Source organism: Schistocerca cancellata, chromosome 11, assembly GCF_023864275.1.
Source record: "Schistocerca cancellata isolate TAMUIC-IGC-003103 chromosome 11, iqSchCanc2.1, whole genome shotgun sequence".
NCBI lineage: Eukaryota > Metazoa > Arthropoda > Insecta > Orthoptera > Acrididae > Schistocerca > Schistocerca cancellata.
In genome coordinates this window covers 152,344,868-152,370,482 of record NC_064636.1, presented here as the reverse complement: position 1 = coordinate 152,370,482, position 25,615 = coordinate 152,344,868, and the positions used below count along the sequence as shown (strand labels likewise).

The window sequence follows — 25,615 nt, the reverse complement described above, 5'->3', positions numbered from 1 at the left end:
ATGTTAAGTAACGAAGTCTCTTTCCAGTAGCTGATATTGATCGAATGGTTTCTTTACAGCAATACATATTTTTCTTTTGCCGAGTTTCGTACGAAAAACACATACAACAAATTTTCACTTATTGTCAGATGTCATGCTATTTCCACTTTACTATCAAAATTTACTTTAGAATTCACAGTTATATTGTCCACAATAGGCAAGTAAACTTCTTAATTTAATACATGAAGAGACAAGAGATAAGTGCATTCATTTATATAACAGTTAAGAATCAAATCTGCAACAAGCAGGCGACCTCTACATCAAATGCTTTGAGTTAATACTAAAGACTAATTCATGCAATGAGTACCCTACAAAGATCATGCACTTACAGTCGCCTAAAATCTGCAAACCATAGCTATAAAATTACCCAAGACTCTCATAGTATACACTAGTTGGAAGTTATAATGTATAAGACAGTATTATCTCGAAGTTGTGTTAGCGTTTTGTAAACAAAGAATAACTCACACTGCAAGATATTACTAGCACTCAGGCCAACACATGCATATAGAGCAGCAGTTACTGTTTGGCAGGACTTTTGCACATCAGATGATCTATATTCTTTCTATGTGAAGGATAACACAACTAAAATAAGTCCTGGCCTTCGCAATTTGTGGTAGAATGCATAGTACCTCATGTGGATTGATCTGGTGAAACAAGCGATTTATGGTTACGAAGTTTGGCATATGCCATTATAGGAAATGTATTATGCCTTTAAAAACTATACTTTCCTCCATTCTCCACCTAATTTACAATAGACTTCAGACGTGAAATCCTGAACATCAGAGTTATGTGCATTGTCAGAAGACACTGCTACATGTCGAGACCATAGATCCAGCATGACAAAAATATAGGATATCAAGGGTAGGTCAGGAGAACGAAAGCATAGATAAGTTGAATTATATACTACTTCTGTATCACAAATGACGTAACTTCAGTACCAAACAATGATACCTGAAAGGCACTAAAGACAAAGAAGGTGTCAAATGTAGTTTCACAGCAATGGTTTGTGAAAGGTAATGTGTAATTATGCCCCATTCTATATGAAGTTAAGAGACGAACAATTTTCAAACAACAGTAGCATCTTCACTGTCATATGGACGAATAAGGATTACATGCGGTTTTGCAAAGAAGGGTAAATGCATTGATTGTTGTAATTATACAGTGATGGACTAACTGCTCTTGTCACTGTGACAGTTACTCTAAAAACAGGCATGCCAATCAAAATGTTTCAAATGGCTCTGAGCACTATGGGAGCATCTGAGGTCATCAGTCCCCTAGAACTGCTGTGGTCATCAGTCCCCTAGAACGTAGAACTACTTAAACCTAACTAACCTAAGGACATCACACACAGCCATGCCCGAGGCAAGATTTGAACCTGCGACCATAGCAGTCGCGCGGTTCCATACTGAAGCGCCTAGAACCGCTCGGTCACAGCGGCCAGCTGTTCTACATTACTCGTCGCCATTGTGCAAAAGCGGACCTCAGATATTATCTACATCCTCCATTGAAAAAAATGTGGCATTCATCAGTACAAAATCACATTTATCAAGCAGTTCCTGGCTGATGCACCGGGCACCACACCAATTTCAGCCTTGCTCACTCCTTCAAGAAGAAATATGAATAATAAAGTCTTTTTCCAATGTGGCCGCCACCAATGTTATCAGTTACAATCATTAATTAAATACTCACTAACCCACAATTTTGTGCATCTGTCCCTCTAGTGATGTGTTTTACCTGCCAGTTAGGCTCTGCTATTTTGATGAAGTGAATCTGAACGCATCTGATGCCCACCATTCCGTTTATGGGAAGATTTAGAATGCTTCATGCAATCTGTTCAAATTTTCTGTGCTTCCCCATCTGTCACTAACCAAGAGAGCAGTGGATATGCATACATTACTGATACCGGTTTCTTTTGCGACCCTTTCATTTCCACTAATACGTACCACATTATGCATTTACATGTAGTACACTATAAGTAACTATACAATTGGATACACCCCAGCGCCTTACACACCTACAAACTTAATGTACTACTTGTCAGCACTGCATCACTGAGAAAAACTTTAAATGCTTCGACTCTTTTAACTCATTTACTTAACTCACGTACCTACAGGCGTTTCTGCTCATTTCACATTCCTTTACCATATTTAGCTTTGACATACTTTTATAGCAGCAGAATAAAATTCTATGGCTTCATGACACAAATCTTGTATGGAAGCAGCACACTCTTTTCGATTCCTACCACTTGTAAGTTCATTACACCTTGATAGCCTGATGAAATGACGAAAAACGTCTGATTCATCTAGAAATGAGCTCCTGCCATTCCTTTTGCTTCCCTTTACGATTAAGTTGCAGTAACTGTAGTGCATGATGTCACCTCTTTTCCTGTTAATGTATTTCTGTTTTCCAGTTCATATTGTCATGTTCTGCGATCTGTTTTTATCACCTAATTTAATTAGGACTGGCATGAACCAGTTAGGTCCCTCAACAGTCTTAAGACTACAGTCCTAGCCATCATGAGTTTGGACAGTTAATCATGATTCCCTTCCTAGTTCACCTCACACTCTCATTGCACCACCCATTATATTTTAATGCATTACAATTATAAATGTAACCAATACTCTCAATTTTAATTTCGTTACAGATAACTGAAGCTGGTTTGGCCATTTTCCTAACAGCTAAGCCCTCTATCCTTTCTCATAGCTCACCAAGGAAGTTATCACTACTGGGTATGTCTACTGGCTCCCATTTTGACATCCTTGTCCTAAATCTAACATTCCATATTCATGCCAGTTTACATAATGGACGCATCGAAAATGTGGTTTCATTCTCATTATTTTTCAGAAAAGTGGTGATAGAAACTCACATTTATTTTCTCAACAAAGTATAGAATTAGCACACTACAGTAAATCATACACATTAGCTAACTGTTGACCTAATTCTGCAATATGCCAGGCTATAAAGTTTTTTGTTCTTTCTAAAAGCAAGCCAAAAACAACTGGCTGTGAGTTCAGTCCCCTCAAAATTCAGCCCTGCTCAACATACTTCATCAGTATTTTTTCAAAAGAATAATGATCTTTTAAACTTTTACAAAGTCTCAAGACAACTAGCACCTGTGAACACTCTATAAATACTGCCGATCAACCATCTTGATTGCGAAGCTGTCGAACCTTGGTACCCTATTGCTATTGACTCTACACGAGTGCTATCTCTTGCAGCATGCAAGCAGAAACGACCAGACAACGTGTACTACCATCTCTGTCTTTTCACAGATTTAATTCTCCTTCACTGCATTACAAACACTGTTCATCCTGTGAACAAACAGTCACAGTACCACTCCGCATTGCTATGCAAGTTTGGTTTAATAGAAGTGCAGCTGTGCTGAAAACAAATTTGGTACCCCTGATCAGACTGATGCTGATCGCTGTGATAAAGCTCCCCAGCGAGCTTCGTTCTCTGTTACGCAGTATCATGAAATCCTAGTATCCTGGCATGTGCAGCTCAATCACATTGAAGACAACTTTTGGTTACCAACTGACAAATCCATAATATAGCTGCAGTGCTAATACTGAAATATTAAGAACTTAAAAACGCGATCCAGCGTGACTTAATAACTGCACACAAGGAACTGTGCAAATTGACTTCCACTTTGGAAGGGACCAAAGCCTTACAGATCTTGTTGTATAACACCCCACGCAACACTTGCATGTTAACACTGTGCACACTACCATTCAGTCAAGACTGCAACAGAGCCTCAGCCCTAACTTAGTTGCAGCTGAAACCTTCCAGCAAACCATAACTAATAATTCATTTCATGCATCAGTACACATGAAAATGATCTACTCCATCTAGGAATCAACCTTGCTGTATTATTGCACTGCTGCTATTGTACAACTGTCATGATCTATAGATGTTTTAAATGTGCAGATATCCCTGCCCATAACTTGCACCAGTCGCAAATTTGAGTGTTATCACCTTCTCTTTCTCTGTCGCCTGTGTGGCTGCCTATGAATGCAATGTTTGGCAAACGGGCATCCTGATTGTTTCCAAGGGTTGTCCATCACACTGCCATGTAGTTCGAGTTTCAACTGTGCATTCACACTAATTATTACAAGCCTCGTACCTTATTACTCTACATTAGTACATTGTGAAATTCCATTGCTTTTAGGGGAAACTACAGAATTCCCTTGCTCTCACATTGTTGTTGCAATGCACAAATCTTTATTTATGCCCACTGGGAACAGATTACTGTATTTGGTAGCACAGTCAACTATAGTAGCAGTTCTCTGCTGTGACCATGCATTTACACTCCAGACTTCTCGAGTTTCTCTAACAGTAAACTTTTATTCAATGTTCTTATTATGAGGTATCACACCCACCATTACGTTATTTGCTCATTTAACTTACACACAGAATAACATTTAAATTTTTCTTCTAATTTTCCTGAAACACCTTTTGTGCTGGCACCCAATCGACAGCCTGCCTACACTATCAAATAAATCAAAGAATCACTTTCTGCAAACGATTGATGAATACTAGCTTGGGAAAATTGCAAGTTACCATTGACCACGTCATTGCACACATCACTGAGTGGAGTAAGCTGGAATTCCTACATAGAGTGGTTGCCCTGGTGTCATGTATCTTCCAGTCACTGTAGTTGTCCTCAGACTGGCTATATAGATTATATGTAATCCAGGATACTGTGAACTATTCAATCACCAACCCAGTGGTGCACAAGCAGCAGCTGTTGGGTAATTTTATACTTAAGTGGATTTTGGATACTGGCACAATTCAGTCATGACTCTCGTTTATGACTAAGCATTAAGAGATGGGATGCTAATATGTATTAGATTGTTTCCATTGTATAATTTTGTTATTTTGCGTATTTTGCAACATGGGCAAGCATTAAATTCCACTTATTTAAGGACCAAACCAATGATATAGGATTGAATAACCAATATCAATTAGTTAGTTAGTTATTGAGTTAGTTACGTGTTCCATTTATCAATAACACGGAAAAACAATTATGATGTGGAATGTGTCAAATACACAAGAAATGCGCACAGGAAACAAGATGCTTTTTTTGTTTAATTATAGTGTTTACATTACCTAAATATTTCTATTATCTACCCCATTCCCTTAAATGGCACAAAATGCATATATTATATCTCCAGATTTATTTACTCATATTCAAGAATTCATCTATGGTATACAAGGAGAAGTCAAGGAGTTATGATTTCAATTTGTTTTTGAAACTATTACTGCTGTCTGTCAGACATTTTATTTCATCTGGTAATTTATCGAAAAGTTTTATAGCAGCATATTTTACCCCTTTCTGTGCCAAAAATAGGTTAAGTAAAGGACAGTGTAGGTCTTTCTTTTTTCAGGTATTGTAATCATGAATGTCACTGTTGATTTTAAACTGGTCCATGTTGTTGAGAAAAAATTTCATTACTGAGTAAATGTACTATGAAGCAGTTGAAAGAATTCCTAACCTTTTAAACAGATGCCTACAAGATGTGCGACTATGAACCCCACACATTATTTTAACTACTTTCTTTTGACCAATGAATACCTTTTGCCTAAGTGTTGAGTTGCTCCAGAATATTATTCTGTATGACATCAGAGAGTGGAACTATGCAAAGTATGTTAGCTTACTAATTTCTACATCCTCAAAATTGGCAATTATTCTGACTGCAAAAGTTGCTGAACCTATACCCGGGCCGCTGAAACATTGCACTTGACGTTTGCATATGAAGTTGGCAGCGTAACAGAGTAACAACTGAAGAACGACAGGCGCTAGGCGTTCAGCGTGGAGCGCCAGCCAATCACAGCGCAGTGAGCACTGTTGCTACTCACGTGCTGTGACGTCAAAGTTCCCTCATTGCCGGCTTTGTTTAGTGAATGTGTATACAACGTGAATTGTATGTTGTTTACCGCGTGTTTTCGTTGTACTGTGTGCTATATCGTTGTGACTTTTGTTACGTTGTGTGTACATACTTGGAAAATGCCACCGAAAAGACTTCGTTCCCCTAGTAATAATCCTTTGCGTCGAGGGGTGCCGCTAACCAGCCAGGCACTGGAGTTACTACGCAGAACTCGTGAGTTTTACGAGCAGGAGAAAAACTACGTAAGCATTCATGGACAGCCATCAATTCCTGCAGACAAAGTGCTGGAACGTACATCGGAAACTCTTGGTATTAGTGCAAGAACCGTAGTAAGTAAAGGAGTATTACTACAAAACTTGGAAGATACTGAAGTGAGCCGTAATGGTTCCGAGCTGTCTGGATCAAATAATACATTTTTATCAACCCCAGGAAAGAAGAAAAAGCGACCTAGTCCTATCACAGTTTCAGATTCCTTCCAGACTGATGCAATTCGTAGGCATGTTTATGCTTACTACAACAGAAAAGAGTATCCGACTGTAGCTAAGTTATTAATCTCTTTAAAAGAAAGTGAACTCTTCATGGGTGGTAAAACATCACTAAAAATTGTGCTAAAAAACATGGTTTTCCGTTACAAAACGCTAGATAGACGCAAAGTACTGTTAGAGAGGGCACATATTGTTACCGCTCGTAGCACTTTCTTGCACAAAAATGTGGGCAGAGACATTCATTCCATAATTTGGCTAGACGAAACATGGGTTAATGCCGGGGAAGCTGTCAGTAAATGTTGGACGGATAACACACCCAGCAGTAGCGGCCATCAGCCGACGGGAAGAGGAGCTAGATTAATTGTGGTCCATGCAGGCTCCTCCAGTGGTTTTGTCCCTGACGCACTTTTAGTTTTTAGATCAAAAAAGACTGGTGATTACCATGAAAATATGGATCACACACGATTTGTTGAGTGGTTCAGGAACCTTTTAAAACAATTTCCTGTCCCTACAACAATTGTAATGGACAATGCTCCACGTCATTCGGTGATACAGAACAAAGCCCCAACCACAAATTATCGGAAAGAAGTTATGGTGCAGTGGTTACAGGCTCGAAATATTGCAGCGGATATGAGTATGACAAAGGTTCTGTTATATTCTCTTGTTAAAGAAAATAAGCCTACGACACCTACATATGTAGTAGACGAAATTGCCAAGGAGCAGGGTCATACTGTAATAAGGCTGCCACCATATCACTGCCATTTCAACCCTATTGAGTTAATATGGAGTGATGTAAAAATGTATGTAAGGAACAACAACAAGTCCTTTACAATAACAGAGGTGGAATAGCTGTTGCGTGAAGCTCCTGTGACTGTAGCCTCATGGAGAAAAAAAGTAGAGCACGTCGAGAAGCTTATACGAGCAGCACAGACAACAGAAGGCATTATCAGTGGCCATGAACAATTAATGATTTGTCTTGCTCATGACGACGATGAAGACGGTTTTGGCGATGAATCGGCCAACAGTGACGATGGCGAGCTGGATGGAATTGCGCCATTATCGCTGTAAATTGGTGAGTGAAAAATTACTACTATTGGTTATTTATTGCAATCTCAGTTATTATTTATTTTGTAAACTACGTACATTATTGATTTTAAAGTACCAGTCGTCAGATGCTTGTTTTTTGTGTTTCTTTGCTGCGTTATAGAAAGGGTGCGCATTGTTATGCTTTTACATGCATTATTATACGGTTGCTTACTTCCTGTCATTGTAATACAACTAAAAACGAGTTTTTATATACACTGTAATTGCTCAATCGCTTACATTTACGAGACGGGACGGAAAACTGTATCGTCTGCTGTGTGTATAGATGCTGCTGTTGCAACATCGCTATTACAGTATAGCCAACCTAACTAGACAAAAAGCGAACTGTCAAGTGCAATGTTTCGCCTGCGGGGGTATAGTCGCTTTACGAGATCCAAAACACGAATTTTCCAATTAAGATTATCATCTATATGTACACCCAAAAACTTAATATGCTCTACCCTGGCTACAGACTTCTTTTGATGTGTTATGTTTATTGAAGGAATTAAACTTTTCACAGCAGAAAATTAGATGCACTGTGTATTTTCGAAGTTCAGAGGAAACCCATTCACAGAATACCAATTAAAAACTTTTCAAAAGACCTTATTTGTATCATTTTCTATTGGACTTTCCTTTACTGGATTAATAATTATGCTTGTATCACCAGCAAACAGTGTCAGTTCAACATCATGTTTCACATAAGAAGGGAGATCATTCACATACACTCCTGGAAATTGAAATAAGAACACCGTGAATTCATTGTCCCAGGAAGGGGAAACTTTATTGACACATTCCTGGGGTCAGATACATCACATGATCACACTGACAGAACCACAGGCACATAGACACAGGCAACAGAGCATGCACAATGTCGGCACTAGTACAGTGTATATCCACCTTTCGCAGCAATGCAGGCTGCTATTCTCCCATGGAGATGATCGTAGAGATGCTGGATGTAGTCCTGTGGAACGGCTTGCCATGCCATTTCCACCTGGCGCCTCAGTTGGACCAGCGTTCGTGATGGACATGCAGACCGTGTGAGACGACGCTTCATCCAGTCCCAAACATGCTTAATGGGGGACAGATCCGGAGATCTTGCTGGCCAGGGTAGTTGACTTACACCTTCTAGAGCACGTTGGGTGGCATGGGATACATGCGGATGTGCATTGTCCTGTTGGAACAGCAAGTTCCCTTGCCGGTCTAGGAATGGTAGAACGATGGGTTCGATGACGGTTTGGGTGTACCGTGCACTATTCAGTGTCCCCTCGACGATCACCAGTGGTGTACGGCCAGTGTAGGAGATCGCTCCCCACACCATGATGCCAGGTGTTGGCCCTGTGTGCCTCGGTCGTATGCAGTCCTGATTGTGGCGCTCACCAGCACGGCGCCAAACACACATACGACCATCATTGGCACCAAGGCAGAAGCGACTCTCATCGCTGAAGACGACACGTCTCCATTCATCCCTCCATTCACGCCTGTCGCGACACCACTGGAGGCGAGCTGCACAATGTTGGGGCGTGAGCGGAAGACGGCCTAACGGTGTGCGGGACCGTAGCCCAGCTTCATGGAAACGGTTGCGAATGGTCCTCGCCGATACCCCAGGAGCAACAGTGTCCCTAATTTGCTGGGAAGTGGCGGTGCGGTCCCCTTAGGCACTGCGTAGGATCCTACGGTCTTGGCGTGCATCCGTGTGTCGCTGCGGTCCGGTCCCAGGTCGACAGGCACGTGCACCTTCCGCCGACCACTGGCGACAACATCGATGTACTGTGGAGACCTCACGCCCCACGTGTTGAGCAATTCGGCGGTACGTCCACCCGGCCTCCCGCATGCCCACTATACGCCCTCGCTCAAAGTCCGTCAACTGCACATACGGTTCACGTCCACGCTGTCACGGCATGCTACCAGTGTTAAAGACTGCAACAGAGCTCCGTATGCCACGGCAAACTGGCTGACACTGACGGCGGCGGTGCACAAATGCTGCGCAGCTAGCGCCATTCGACGGCCAACACCGCGGTTCCTGGTGTGTCCACTGTGCCGTGCGTGTGATCATTGCTTGTACAGCCCTCTCGCAGTGTCCGGAGCAAGTATGGTGGGTCTGACACACCGGTGTCAATGTGTTCTTTTTTCCATTTCCAGGAGTGTATATCAATAACAGGAGGAGATCCATGATCAAACCTTGTGGAACACCTAATGTAATTTCATTCCAGTTAGATGAAGTGGCAAACTCCTTCCAATCACTAGAAGCATACAAGGAGACTTTTTGCTTCCTGTCCTGTAGATATGACTTGAACCACTCATATGCTTTTCCATTTATACCACAGAATTGTAATTTCTCTAACATAACGTCATGGTTCACACAATCAAATGCTTTGGATAAGTCACAGAATATTCCTACTGGTGACATTTTACTATTTAAACACTCTATTATGTAGACAGTGAAACTGCATATTGCTGTCTCAGTGGAACAGCATTTCTGGAATCCAAACTGTGATTTACTAAGTATCACCTTACTGTTGAGATGGCTATTCTTGAGCACATTACTTTCTCAAACATTTTTGAAAATGCTGTAAGATAGGATATTGGCCAGTAATGATTGGCATCTGCGGTTTCCCCCTTTTGTAGAGAGGCCTGACAATGGATATATCTTAACCTGTCTGGAAAAATTCCCTGAGTCAGTGATGCATTACATATGTGACTCAAAATATCAGCTGTAATTGCTCCAAATTGTTTTGATGTCGTCTACTCTTACAGAATATTTATTTTTCAATGATTTAATAATTTTCCTTATTTCACAAGAGTTTGTTAGATGAAACCTAATCTGACTAAAATTTATCAAAACGGACTCTTCCATGTGCTGCCTGGCTTTTTCTTTTGAGCTATTCTCACCAATGTTTTCTCCTACACTTAAGAAGTGATTGTTAAATACATTGGCTACCTGTGTAATATTGGTTAAGATGGTCTCATTCTCTTTATCAGTAATACTACCTACCCCACTGGTTAGTTTTCCTGTCTCCCTTCTAACAACATTCCATATTGATTTGATTTTATTGCTGGAGTTGTTAATTTGTTCTCTAACATATATATTTCTTGATTTCCTTACAACTATTCTCAGTGTGTTACAATAATTTTTATAGTGTAAAACTACTTCTTGCTGTCTCATACAGTTTTCTTTTTCTTTCTGAAGACAAATTAATACCTACAATAATCCAAGGTTTCTTTAAAAATATTGTGGGGTTATATTTAGCAATTTTCTTTGGAAAACAATGTTCAAAAAGGGATATAAATTTATTAGGAAATATGCTGCATTTATCATTAGCACTTGGATCATTATATATATCTTCCCAGTTTACATTTCCTAAACTTTCTCTGAAGTGATCTATAGATACCGGGTTGAGCACCCTCACACTTTTACTTAATGGTTTCTGAAGTGTACGCCCTGTTATGTTTTGTAAGTTAATCAGTTGTGCATCATGGTCAGATAATCCATTTACTACAGGGAAAGCATGTGTTTGTTCTACATCCTCTTGCTGTACAAATACATTATCTATTAGAGTACTACTGTCTTAAGCTATATGTGTAGGGATACTGATTACTGAATCTAAGTTAAATGTTGTTAACAACACTTCTAGTTCACTTTTCCTATAAGAATTGCTTAGAAACGTTAACACTGAAATCATCCCAGATTAATAACTTCTTTTTGTCTGACAAACAGCATAATAGGCAGTCAAACTTTTTCATGAATAGCTCCCAATCTCCTAGTGGAAACCTGTACACTGTTGCTAATATCAACGTTATCTAGCTGAAGTTAACATGCACAAACCTCAAAGTGCTGATCAACACAAAATTTGCTCACTTCAACAGTTCTGTATTTATACCCTTGTTTTATGAAAATGGCAACTCCTTCTTTATCCATACTAGATCTACAAGTGTAAGATGCTAAATGATACCCATTTATACTGACATTTTCCATTCCCACAGTTACATGGTGCTCAGACAGACAAAGTATATCAATCTCATTCTTATTTTCGAGATCATCTAAATACACTATCAGCTCACCTACTTTTTTTTATTCCTCTGATATTTTGGTGAAGTTGATATCATCATTAGCTTTATCCTCATTTGCTGTGCATGAAGTTTCTTTTCTTCTATTTTCCTTGGTTGTTGTCTGCCTGGAAATTGACTTTAACCCAAAAAAAAAAAAAACCTGTCTGCCTTGGTCGCAGTAACCACAGGGATCACCCCCTGTGTGACTGTGGCCCCCCATACAGTATCTGCTAATAGAGAAGCTAATTTATCTTCCCCCTTCCTAATAAGGTGCAGGCCATGTGTAGTGTAGCCCCACCTACCAATAGCATCAACTGGACCAACACTCATGTGAGACTTTGCCGGTTTCTGGAGCATCCTGTTCAGTTCAGTGTTAACACGCGATACTCAGGGCTGATCATAGCGCTGAAATAACTCCAAAAACCCAACATACGTGTGCCCAGTTTCTGCTCCTATTTTATCCAGGTCACTCCTAATACTATACTCTGGATTCATAGCCAGGCTGCTTACTGCTCCCCCAACTATAATTACCTGATTTTCCTTCTCAAAGTCCTTGCATAGCTGACATAAGTTTTCTGTCACCTGGCTAAGGCTAGCACTCGGTTTCACAAAACTTGTGACCTGGTACTCTGTCCCTAATTTCTCCTGTAGCTGTTGGCCCACACCCCTCCCATGACTGCTACCTATAAGCAGAATTTTTCTTTTCCTATTCTGGTTTCATCCCGACCTGTCTTTTTTCTTAAAGCTAATATTCTGCTTCAACCTACCTTCAAATAAATCTGAATGAGGCCCTTCCTCCACTACTTCAGGTAGCAAGTCAAACTGATATCCTAACTGAATTTTATAAGTTTTATCAACTGTTTCCCTTTTTCACCCTTTGCTTGCTACCTTTTACCAGCGCCCAGAGTCCTTTTCCTCCCTTAGCTTACATAATTCCAAATTCGCGATTTCTAATTCAGCCTTAAGGGCACAAATCTTTGCCGCCAGTTACGCGATTCTTCTATCCTTTCAATGTAACCTACACTGCCATGGAAGAGCTTCATCATCTATCCTTGTTTTCTCTCCGCTACACTCTCCCCAATGAAACCACAACCTACAGTCTATACAGAACACTCCCTCTTTCAAATTTCTATGGCAACCACCACACTTGTCACAAATGATTTGATAGTAAAACGTGACACAAAATCAGAAAAAACTTCAACAGCACAATAGGTTTTAACCTGTCCGAGTATGTAACTAAACACTAATGTAAACAAACTTATAAAATTGGCTCAGAAACTTTTAATCAACCACACAAATTCTGGATGAGAGACACGAATTAATTTAACTTTGAAGAGCTAAGTCTAGTCAAAAACAAATATCTACACTCGTACGAAATTTACGCCAAAATATGTAAACTACAATGCAACTGCAGGCCTTCACAAAATATTTCCTGTTCGATGTAATTACGTTTAGAAAAGCAAAACCTTCAATACATAGATTAGATAAGAAGTAAATGCACTAGTCTAAAATGTAATATTAACTAAATTAGCTCTTATTTCAATATTAATCGCTTAACTTAGTGAGAGCTTCATACACGCACATCTGCCTGGCTACAGGGCTGTCAACCTAAGTACATGAAATAAGATTCAATAAAACAATGAAAGTGTTACAGTTGTCTTAATGAGATTAGTTTATTATGGATATATAATCAGTTTGTAATGTATCCTTCAATAACTTTGTAATTTTAACTTTTATACTACAAACTGCAGAGATTATAGGAAAAGTAATAAATCTTATTAATATTATTGAGCTAGACCTCCTTTTGTATGGAAATAACCAGCCAACCTTCGATGATGCACCCATCTGATGCAGTGTTACAGCCTTTCATGATCTGCGAGGCTAGACCTTCACAACTGGTAACAACATTTGCTGGCCCCAATGCTGTCATTCTGAACCACAATACTTCATCACTGTCCACTGGCATCACCATTGCACCAGCTTAGCCACTGCCCAGCTGATGTATCTTGGCAGCCCTCATGCTGTCCCTACTGGCTCAGTACATGGCCAGCACACCTGTTGCCTCAGCACCACCACACCACTGTATCAGTGCATCATTTCAGTTGGCTGCGTATATTTCTACACTAGCCAAAATTATTTCTACAATAGCCAAAATTGGCCAATTCTAACTCTAAATTATTGTACTATTATTGTACTATTATTTGTCACTTCTTAAATACTTTGTTTTCTATTCACGTCCACTTTTTTTTACTGCATTTTGGAAATTATTTGTTTCCCGTACTAGAACGTTGCATCCTTTAACAAGAGCCACCGGTCCAAAGGAGCATTTTCAAACATCAAACTACTACTTTTGTAATTTTGAAATAATTAGCCTGCTGCTATGGAGGGGGAGTGAAGTGTGTGTGGTAGATTGATAGACCAAGTGGGGAACACTTTATAAAACACGTTTCACTTCAGAGCTGTGGCTAGTCAGGGGCTAGTTCTGTATCAGTTACCAATGTATATGCCTTGTTCACATTCATACAATTCTGACAGTGAGGATACTGATGGGGAGACACTTCCGAGAAGCACCCTTAGTGAGGAAAACCTAGAAAACCATCCAGCAACCAATGAGACCGCTGTTAATGGTCACATGGGGCCATAGGGCATAGCTGGGATAAATTTGGCTCACTGTTCGCAACCAGGTTTCAGTCTGATCAGAGGTGTGCTTCTATCCCATTCTCCAGCACTATGCCCCTCAGTCTGTTAGTGGCCCCAGAAGTAAAGTTCTGATGCAAATACTAGTTAGTTGTTTTAAATTACTCCTCGTTGTTTTTTTAAACAATATGGTTGATTACCCTTACTCCTGGATCCACAACCTACAACTGACTTGTCCTTGACAATTCTTATACAACAGTTTATTCTGTAGTGATTAGCTTAGGTTATTATTTTAATAGGTGCTGTTACACTCTTTAATTTATGGGTATGTACAGTGTTTACGTAGACTCAGTTCTTTGGGTGGTTTTCCACACAACCACTGAATATGTTTATTTTCTGCTTACATTTCATGTACCAGATAAACACCATATGACCCATCCTTAGCTGACGCCTATAGATATTCAGTCCATATTGTGTACCTTTTTTAACATGTTACTACAAATTTTACTGTTTCTTAGAGATTCATAATATGTATAGTCGCCACATGTTGTAGTACATTCTCAGATTCATTGGAATATAAGGCTATTGCCCAGAAACCCGGTTTTTCTTTCCTTTTAATGGAAAATAATATTTAATACAAATGTATGTGGATGTTGTCTATTATGAATAACCCATACAGCAGTTGTGGATGTACTATCATGGGAAAGATGAAATACAATGTAATCATATCACTACAAAGTGTCACAGCTGAAGTGTAGCAACACAGAACAGTGCCAATCACTTAATTATAACTATCTCCCATTGTTACACATATGAGGGCAGTTCAATAAGTAATGTAACACAGTTTTTTTCTCGGCCAATTTTGGTTGAAGAAACCGGAAATTTCTTGTGGAATATTTTCAAACATTCCCGTTTCGTCTCGTATAGTTTCATTGACTTCCGACAGGTGGCAGCACTGTACGGAGCTGTTAAAATGGCGTCTGTAACGGATGTGCGTTGCAAACAACGGGCAGTGATCGAGTTTCTTTTGGCGGAAAACCAGGGCATTTCAGATGTTCATAGGCGCTTGCAGAATGTCTACGGTGATCTGGCAGCGGACAAAAGCACGGTGAGTCGTTGGGCAAAGCGTGTGTCATCATCGCCGCAAGATCAAGCAAGACTGTCTGATTTCCCGCGTGTGGGCCGGTCGTGCACAGCTGTGACTCCTGCAATGGCGGAGCGTGGGAACACACTTGTTCGAGATGATTGACGGATCACCATCAAACAACTCAGTGCACAACTTGACATCTCTGTTGGTAGTGCTGTCACAATTGTTCACCAGTTGGGATATTCAAAGATTTGTTCCCGCTGGGTCCCTCGTCTAACCGAACACCATAAAGAGCAAAGGAGAACCATCTGTGTGGAATTGCTTGCTCGTCATGTGGCTGAGGGTGACAATTTCTTGTCAAAGATTGTTACAGGCGATGGGTTCATCACTTCGAACCTGAAACAAAACGGCAATAAATGGAGTGGCGCCACACCCACTCCCCTACCAAGAAAAAGTTTAAAGCCATATCCTCAGCCGGTAAAGTCATGGTAACAGTCTTCTGGGACGCTGAAGGGTTATTCTGTTCGATGTCCTTCCCCATGGTCGAACGATCAACTCTGAAGTCTATTGTGCTGCTCTTCAGAAATTGAAGAAACGATTTCAGCGTGTTCATAGGCACAAAAATCTCAACGAACTTCTCCTTCTTCATGACAACGCAAGACCTCACACAAGTCTTCGCACCCGAGAGGAGCTCACAAAACTTCAGTGGACTGTTCTTCCTCATGCACCCTACAGCCCCGATCTCGCACCGTCGGATTTCCATATGTTTGGCCCAATGAAGGACGCAATCCGTGGGAGGCACTACGCGGATGATGAAGAAGTTATTGATGCAGTACGACGTTGGCTCCGACATCGACAAGTGGAATGGTACCGTGCAGGCATACAGGCCCTCATTTCAAGGTGGCGTAAGGGCGTAGCATTGAATGGAGATTACGTTGAAAAATAGTGTTGTGTAGCTAAAAGATTGGGGAATAACCTGGTGTATTTCAATGCTGAATAAAACAACCCCTGTTTCAGAAAAAAAATGTGTTGCATTACTTATTTAACTGCCCTCGTATGATGAAACATACTACACCACTTTCAACAATAACAAATAGGTAGGAAATCAAAATTAAAAACAATCGTTCTGAAATTGAAACTGAAGCATAAGTACAATTTTCCAAAAACCTCATGTATATTTACCACAAATTAAGAAAAATACCCACAATGGAAACATCTTTGAATATAACACAAGAAATATTTAGTGCTCACGTTCTGAGCTCTCCCAAGTGTTGTTCTTGTGTATACAAATAACTGGAATCAAATCATGACACCTAATGTTTATTTACATTTTTTTGTGAACTTACGCAGTATTAGATGCTGAACAAGTAATTATGAGCTTTGGTGGATAACACTTACCTATATTATCTCTTAATTATGTACAGAACTTTGTGAAACAAAATTATTTCACAAAAAATATAGCTATTGTGCACTAGTGTAAATGGCAACCAAGCATGATGAATTTCTTAGATTACACATTTCCGCATCTGACCCATTTACATGAAGATGCACTGATGGGCAAAAATGTGATGAACACTGTTCATGAGGAGAATGAATGCCATGTTGTATGCACATGATGCAGTAAGCAGATTACAAGTATATAAGCAGACCAGAGATTTACACTTTTTGTTCTATCAGTAAGATGAGCTGCAAACATGTAAATTTAATGATGTAAGTGACTTTAGCAAAGGGCAAGTTAAAGTGGCATTGCAGTTGGGAACTAGAACCTCAAAAGTGGTGAAGTTGGTACAATGGATCTATGCTACTGTTTTGAACATCTCCGGAAAGTGGCTGTAAGGTAATAACATTATGAAAAGATGTAATACATCTATACTTCTTCACAAAGAATGGAGGTCAGAAGCTTGCCTGCTCTGTAAAGCTGGAGATGTGGCAATATGTGGCATATCTAATGACAGAAAACAACGCTGGGGCAGCCATACACGTTTTGGAACCCACAGTTCAATGTACATTGTTGAATGTGTGGCTCTGGAACATATGGTCACTGTATGTTTCCATACCGATCCACCAAAATGTTCACCTGCAACTGCAGTGGGCAAGGGATCATTGACGCTGAAGTGAAGGTCATTTCAAATGTTAACTATCAGGATGGGTGACATTTCCTGTTACACCAGGTCAGTTGCACATTCAGATATGCTATTATCTAAATGAATGGAATCAAATGGAGGGCCCATTATGCTATGGGGGCAGTCACTTTGGCTCCTGTGGGACACCTGTTAGCAACAGAAGGCATCATGACAGTTGCAGACTATGTGACATTTATTGCAACTGCATGGATTCCTTCATTCCTGGTGTGCTCTCCCATAGTGGAGGCATCTTTCAGCGGGATAACTGTCCATGTCACATGTAAATTGTCTGAGTAGCATGGTAACTAACACTGATGTCTTGACCATACCATTTAGCTAATCTGAACGTGTGGAATACAACTGCTGCAACATACACCCAGAATCATGTAAATGATGTGTCAAGTCCATATCATGTAGAATTGTCAAAGTACTGTATTCCAAAGGTGGCCGAACATGCTATTAAGCAGGTTCTTATATTTGTTGTTATGTTTAGTAACACAGGATTAGTACCAACAGAACATAAATGTACACATTATTAATGACACACCAAGTCTCTTGAGAAAACATAACTGAGTAAAATAATTGTTATAATCATGTTTCTCCAGTATTGAGCCTCAATGAAGCAAGTGCCATGAATATATTTTTACTGACATTGTTTCTAAAATACAGAGTTACAAGTACTACATGATGACTTTGTTTGGAATATTAAGCAGCAAGTCATCACATTTCCTTGGCCTTATACTGAATATTGCAAGATACTTACGATTACTGACAAATGTAAAGATTTATCACAATTCACAATCTTCTTGTCGCAAGATCAATAGGAAAAAGCAGCAGTGCTAATGACAAAAACACATTTGATTCGTGTTTCTTGAGTATTTGGTAATACCATTTCTTGACATCTGGAGCTACAGATATGAATTTTTTGTCACATTATCTGTTAGCACTCTATAGTACACATCATTACAAGTTTTTTTTTACAATTCAACCAGATTTTAAAGTTATTTCACCGAAAGCACAATTTATTGTCCCCTGGTACATACATTATTTTATAGGCCTTGAGGGCACCAACCACGAAAACCTATTTGCGTAAACTAACACATACTTACATTTTCTTTCTGATGTGAAGTAATGCATGTGTCTTGAGAGTATCTAAGTAAGTGAAACTTTGGTCACAGATACCACATTTGTGAGGTCCACTTGCAGTGTGTTCAAATGCATGTGTATTGAGATCACCTGATGTAGCAAAAGATTCCCCACAGATCTCACATTTGTGAGGGTTCTTTCCAGTGTGAATTAATAAATGTTTGTTAAGATTGCCTAATAGAGTAAAAGATTTCCCACAAATCTCACATTTGTGCGATTTATTTCCAGTGTGAATTAAAACGTGATTCTTGAGATAGCCTGACACAGCAAAAGATTTCCCACAAATCTCACATTTGTGAGGTTTCTCTCCAGTGTGAATTAAAGAATGTCTGTTAAGATTGACTAATATAGTAAAAGATTTCCCACAAATCTCACATTTGTGAGGTTTATTTCCAGTGTGATATAATGTGTGTGTCTTGCGATGATCTGCCCTAGCAAAAGATTTCCCACAAATCTCACATTTGTGCGGTTTCTTTCCAGTGTGAATTAAAACGTGATTCTTGAGATAGCCTGACACAGCAAAAGATTTCCCACAAATCTCACATTTGTGAGGTTTATCTCCAGTGTGAATCAATATGTGTTTGTTAAGACGGCCTAATACAGTAAAAGATTTCCCACAAATCTCACATTTGTGAGGTTTATTTCCAGTGTGAAGTAATATGTGTGTCTTGCGATAATCTGCCCTAGCAAAAGATTTCCCACAAATCTCACATCTGAAATGTTTATTTCCAGTGTGAAGTAATATGTGTGTGTTGCGATGATATGCCCTAGCAAAAGATTTCCCACAAATCTCACATCTGAAAGGTTTATTTCCAGTGTGAATTACATTGTGTATCTTCAGATTACTTGAGAAAGCAAAAGATTTCCCACAAATATCACATTTGTGCGGTTGATTTCCAGTGTGAATTAATGTGTGTTCCTTGAGATGGCTTGACATAGTAAAAGATTTCCCACAAATCACACACATGTAAGGTTTCTTCCCAGTATGAATGGAAACATGTTTCTCGAGATCACCTGACCTAGCAAACAATTTGCCACAAATACCACATCTGTCGGTTCTGTTTGCAGTAAGTAGATCAGCCTGGGCACTGACATTAACAGCTATAGACAAAGTTCCATAATTACTTGTTTTCTCTCTATCATTTGTCATATGTGTGTTACATATGTCATTAGAGGACTTCTTTGAATCTTTCCAAGTTTCCTTAAATGAAGACTGCTCATTGTGTTCTGTGACAGAAACTTCTGCCTCGCTATCTAATGAGGTAGTGGTTTGATGCTCATCACTATGTCCATATTTTTCATGACTGTCAGCAATTAAAACTCGACAATTCTCACTCATTCTCATATGCTTTTTCAAGCCAACATTACTGTGAAATACCTCACCACACCACTTACAAACATACAAAGGTGGTTGTGTTCCATCAATGTGCATAAACACATGCATTATGAGTCTGTATTTTGAAGAAAAGCTCTGTTGGCAGAAATTACAGCTATATACATGTAATTCCTTTTCCCTCGTACTACAGTCATGCTGGGTGGCAACTGAGCATTCCTTATCAATAGTCACATCTTCTGTATTGGTACTGAACCCATGTGTTGACTTCTCCATGTCTATCACCAACTCATCCTGGACCAGTCTATGGTGACAAGTTTCTTCACATGATATGCTGCAACTCCCACCAGTAGTCTGAGTAAATCTGAAGAGTGAGGAGGATAATGTTAAATATTGAGATATACAACAAAGAAACAATATTTGAGTGACCATAAATCCTGTACTATAGGCGACAAGTCATAAATCTGAAGAGTGAGGAGGATAATGTTAAATATTGAGATATACAACAAAGAAACAATATTTGAGTGACCATAAATCCTGTACTATAGGCCACAAGTCATAAAAGTGCATAAGAATTGACATATTCAGTAACTGTTACTGATTTAAAATTATAATATTCCACCAGAAGTAAAGAACTGATGAGGTAAAAGTGGTTTAAAACGAAAATAACCAGAGGAAATTCAATAATCATTATTCTGAGGCATTGCCGATTTGATCTGAAATTTTTAGATTAGAACTAAAATACTTCACTTTCACCTGTTACAATCTTTTTTAAAATACAGTGCTACAAGTCAACAGTCTACAACAATTTATGAAATGTATCAAAAAATTAATCAGTTACATGTTTTAATTCAAAATTTTTACATTGAAGGTATTTCAGATTTATTTAAGAGAAATAATTTTTAAATGTTCCTCTTCGATTATGTTAGCTCTGTAAGTGCATTCTCCTTGTGTCGCCAACACTTTCACCTCTAGAAATGGTAAATTTATTTCACCTGGTAAACAATTTTTTTGTTTGATTCCAAATAAATCAATTACTAGTGCAAGCATCAATATTTTCATTAGTTACCTACAATGGATGTTGATCAGCTGGACAATGACTGTTCATGAACAAGAATCAATGTGACAGCAATCAAGGGAATAAATTTGCATACTGATGAATGAATGTGAATGAGACACTTGCAGATGGTTTTAATCTAAAACTGTTTTTAGCACTGCAACTTATATGAAGCCTTCCACAAATGGAAATATTGTCTGAACACATGGAAATGGTTGCAAATTTTCCAGTACACTTGGAGTGAGCCTTGTTGAAAATTTTTACATCTTCCCAACATCTGGTCTCCTGGCATTCCAGAACACCGTTGACTGAAGGACACACACATAAATGGTCACATCATCACCCATTAAATACTGAAGGGTAACACTACATACTGAGTGGCAGTGTTAACAGCTGATGCATGAGCTGCACCTCTAGTATCTGGGTTTCATTATTATACCTGCAGTTGAACCCTTTCCCACAGAAAAGAACTGTAATGCTTTTCAGGTCCCCAGTATGTACATAGATGGATAGGAAAGATTACAAACTACTGAAGGTGTGCAGACTCCAGTTTTCTTTTGTTCTGACTGTACCTTTTCACTTTTTTGCATTGTTTTGAGTATACAGTTTTCTTTGGCATGGTATCTGGTAAATTTCAAGTGTTTTTGAACAATTAATTGGATCACACGACTTTTTTAAATGTAACTGGTATCATGGTTTGTCAGATTCTAGAAGTTGACAACTGAATCACTAAATATTCTAGCTTTTATAACTCAATAATTTACAACTTGTATTTTCATACACATGTAAGTGAAGTAACTGAACACTAATAATGATAAAACACATCAGAAAAATATGCAACTAAGATTTCAAACAGATACCTTTCTGTTTGTCAAACTACTAGAAATAAAACTTACAGTTAAAATTTTACAATATGCCAGTCAACCATAAACCTACCACAATAAGAAACATAATTTATGGAAACCTTTAGCAATAAATTAATTTTGAGGTTTTTATTTATCAATTGTTTTAGAGACCACCATGTAAGCATTGTGTAGATAATGCATGCTTGTGTCATATCCCTAATTTTTACTGCACAGCATTTTGTGTGGCAGGTACATTGATAAACTATTCATCTACATCTACACGATTACTATGCTATTCACAATAAAGTGCCTCGCAGATGGTTCAATGAAGCGCTTTCAAACTCACTCTCTACTATTCCACTGTCGAACAGCGCGCAGGAAAAAGGGGCACTTAAATTTTTCTGTGCGAGCCCTGATTTCTCTTATTTTATCGTGATGATCGTTTCTCCCTATGTAAGTAGGTGCCAACAGAATGATTTCCCAATTAGAGGAGAAAACTGGTGATTGAAATTTCATGAGAAGATCCTGTCGCAACGAAAAACGCCTATGTTTTCATGATTGCCACTCCAATTCACATACCATGTCTCTGACACTATGTCCCCTATTTCGCGATTATACAAAACGAGCTGCCGTTTTTTGTACTTTTTCAGTGTCATCCGTCAGTCCCACCTGACGCAGATCCCACACCACACAGCAATACTCCAGAAAAGGGTTGACAAGCGTGGTGTAAGCAGTCTCTCTAGTAGACGTGCTGCACCTTCTAAGTGTTCTAACAATGAATTGCAGTCTTTGGTTTGCTCTGTTGTTGTTGTTGTCGTCTTCAGTCCTGAGACTGGTTTGATGCAGCTCTCCATGCTACTCTATCCTGTGCAAGCTTCTTCATCTCCCAGTACCTACTGCAACCTACATCCTTCTGAATCTGCTAGTGTATTCATCTCTTGGTCACCCTCTACAATTTTTACCCTTCACGCAGCCCTCCAATGCTAAATTTGTGATCCCTTGATGCCGCAGAACATATCCTACCAACCGGTCCTTCTTGTCAAGTTGTGCCACAACTCTTCTTCTCCCCAATTCTAGTCAATACCTCCTCATTAGTTATGTGATCTACCCATCTAATCTTCAGCATTCTTCCGTAGCACCAAATTTCGAAAGCTTCTATTCTATTTTTGTCCAAACTATTTATCCTCCATGTTTCACATCCATACATGGCTACACTCCATACAAATACTTTCAGAAACGACTTCCTGACACTTAAATCTATACTCGATGTTCATACATTTCTCTTCTTCAGAAACGCTTTCCTTGCCATTGCCAGTCTACATTTTATATCCTATCTACATCTTCCATCGTCAGTTATTTTTCCCCCCAAAACAGCAAAACTCACCTACTACTGTAAGTGGCTCATCAGCTAATCTAATTCCTCAGCATCACCCAACTACATTCCATTATCCTATTTTTGCTTTTGTTGATGTTCATCTTATATCCTCCTTTGAAGACACTGTCCATTCTGTTCAGCTGCTCTTCCAAGTCCTTTGCTGTCTCCGACAGAATCACAATGTCATCGGCGAACCTGAAAGTTTTTATTTCTTCTCCATGGATTTTAATACCTACTCCGAATTTTTCTTTTGTTTCCTTTACTGCTCGCTATATATACAGATTAAATAACATCGGGGAGAGGCTACAACCCTGTATCACTCCCTTCCCAACAACTGCTTACCTTTCATGCCCCTCTACTCTTAATTGCCATCTGATTTGTGTACAAAATGTAAACAGAATTCAACTCCATGTATTTTACCCCTGCCACCTTTAGAATTTGAAAGAGAGTATTCCAGTCAACATTGTCAAAAGCTTTCTCTAAGTCTACAAATGCTAGAAACATAGGTTTGCCTTTCCTTAATCTTTCTTCTAAGATAAGTCGTAGAGTCAGTATTTCTCACGTGTTCCAATATTTCTATGGAATCCAAACTGATCTTCTCAGAGGCCGACCTGTAAAAGTTTTTCCATTGATCTATAAAGAATTCGCGTTTGTATTTTGCAGCTGTGACTTATTAAACTGATAGTTCGGTAATTTTCACATCTGTCAATGCCTGCTTTCTTTGGGCTTGGAATTATTATATTCTTCTTGAGATTTGAAGGTATTTCGCCTGTTTCATACATCTTGCTCACCAGATGGTAGAGTTTTGTCAGGACTGGCTCTTCCAAGGCCATCAGCAGTTCAAATGGAATGTTGTCCTCTCCCGGGGCCTTGTTTCGACTCAGGTCTTTCAATGCTCTGTCAAACTCTTTCTGCAGTATCGTATCTCCCATTTCATCTTCATCTAAATCCTCTTCCATTTCCATAATATTGTCCTCAAGCACATCGCCCTTGTATAGACTCTCTATACAAGGTGTTACAAAAAGGTACGGCCAAACTTTCAAGAAACATTCCTCTCACACAAATAAAGGAACAGTGTTATGTGGACATTTGTCCGGAAACGCTTAATTTCCATGTTAGAGCTCATTTTAGTTTCGTCAGTATGTACTGTACTTCCTCGATTCACCGCCAGTTGGCCCAACTGAAGGAAGGTAATGTTGAATTTGGTGCTTGTGTTGACATGCGACTCATTGCTCTACAGTACTAGTATCAAGCACATCAGTACGTAGCATCAACAGGTTAGTGTTCATTACGAACGTGGTTTTGCAGTCAGTGCAATGTTTACAAATGTGGAGTTCGCAGATGCCCACTTGATGTATGGATTAGCACGGGGCAATAGCCGTGGCATGGTACGTTTGTATCGAGACAGATTTCCAGAACGAAGGTGTCTCGACGGGAAGACGTTCGAAGCAATGGATCGGCGTCTTAGGGAGCACGGAACATTCCAGCCTATGACTCGCGACTGGGGAAGACCTAGAACGACGAGGAGAATGGATGAGGCAATTCTTTGTGCAGTTGACGATAACTCTAATGTTAGCGTCAGAGACGTTGCTGCTGTACAAACAAGGTAACGTTGACCACGTCACTGAATGGAGAGCGCTACGGGAGAACCAGTTGTTTCCGTACCACGTACAGCGTGTGCAGGCACTATCAGCAGTTGATTGGCCTCCACGGGTACACTTCTGTGAATGGTTTATCCAACAATGTGTCAGTCCTCATTTCAGTGCAAATGTTCTCTTTACGGATGAGGCTTCATTTCAACGTGATCAAATTGTAAATTTTCACAATCAACATGTGTGGGCTGACGAGAATCCCCACGCAATTGTGAAATCACTTCATCAACACAGATTTTATGTGAACATTTGGGCAGGCATTGTTGGTGATGTCTTGATTGGGCCCCATGTTCTTCCACCTACGCTCAATGGAGCACGTTATCATTTCATACGGGATACTCTACCTGTGCTGCTAGAACATATGCCTTTACATGTATGACACAACATGTGGTTCATGTACGATGGAGCTCTTTCACATTTCAGTCAAAGTGTTTGTACACTTCTCAACAACAGATTCGGTGAGCGATGGATTGGTAGAGGCAGACCAATTCCATGGCTTCCACACTCCCCTGACCTCAACCCTACTGACTTTCATTTATGGGGGCATTTGAAAGCTCTTGTCTACGCAACCCTGGTACCAAATGTAGAGACTCTTCATGCTCATATTATGGATGGCTGTGATAAAATACGCCATTCTCCAGGGATGCATCAGCGCATGAGGGATTCCATGCAACGGAGGGTGGATGCATGTATCCCCACTAACGGAGGATGTTTTGAACATTTCCTGTAACAAAGTGTTTGAAGTCACGCTGGTATGTTCTGATTCTGTTTGTTTCCATTCCATGATTAATGTGATTTGAAAAGAAGTAATAAAATGA

At 39.5% G+C, this 25,615-nt stretch overlaps 1 protein-coding gene across 1 annotated transcript in view; it reads right to left on the bottom strand.

Annotated features, from left to right (window-relative positions):
* Positions 1-25,615, bottom strand: part of LOC126108386 (zinc finger protein 431-like) — a 176,367-nt gene that overhangs the window by 61,908 nt on the left and 88,844 nt on the right. The window contains exon 7 of the mRNA XM_049913598.1: positions 18,743-20,232. Coding sequence (XP_049769555.1) covers positions 18,743-20,232 — 1,490 coding nt within the window. The remainder of the gene's footprint in view (positions 1-18,742; positions 20,233-25,615) is intronic.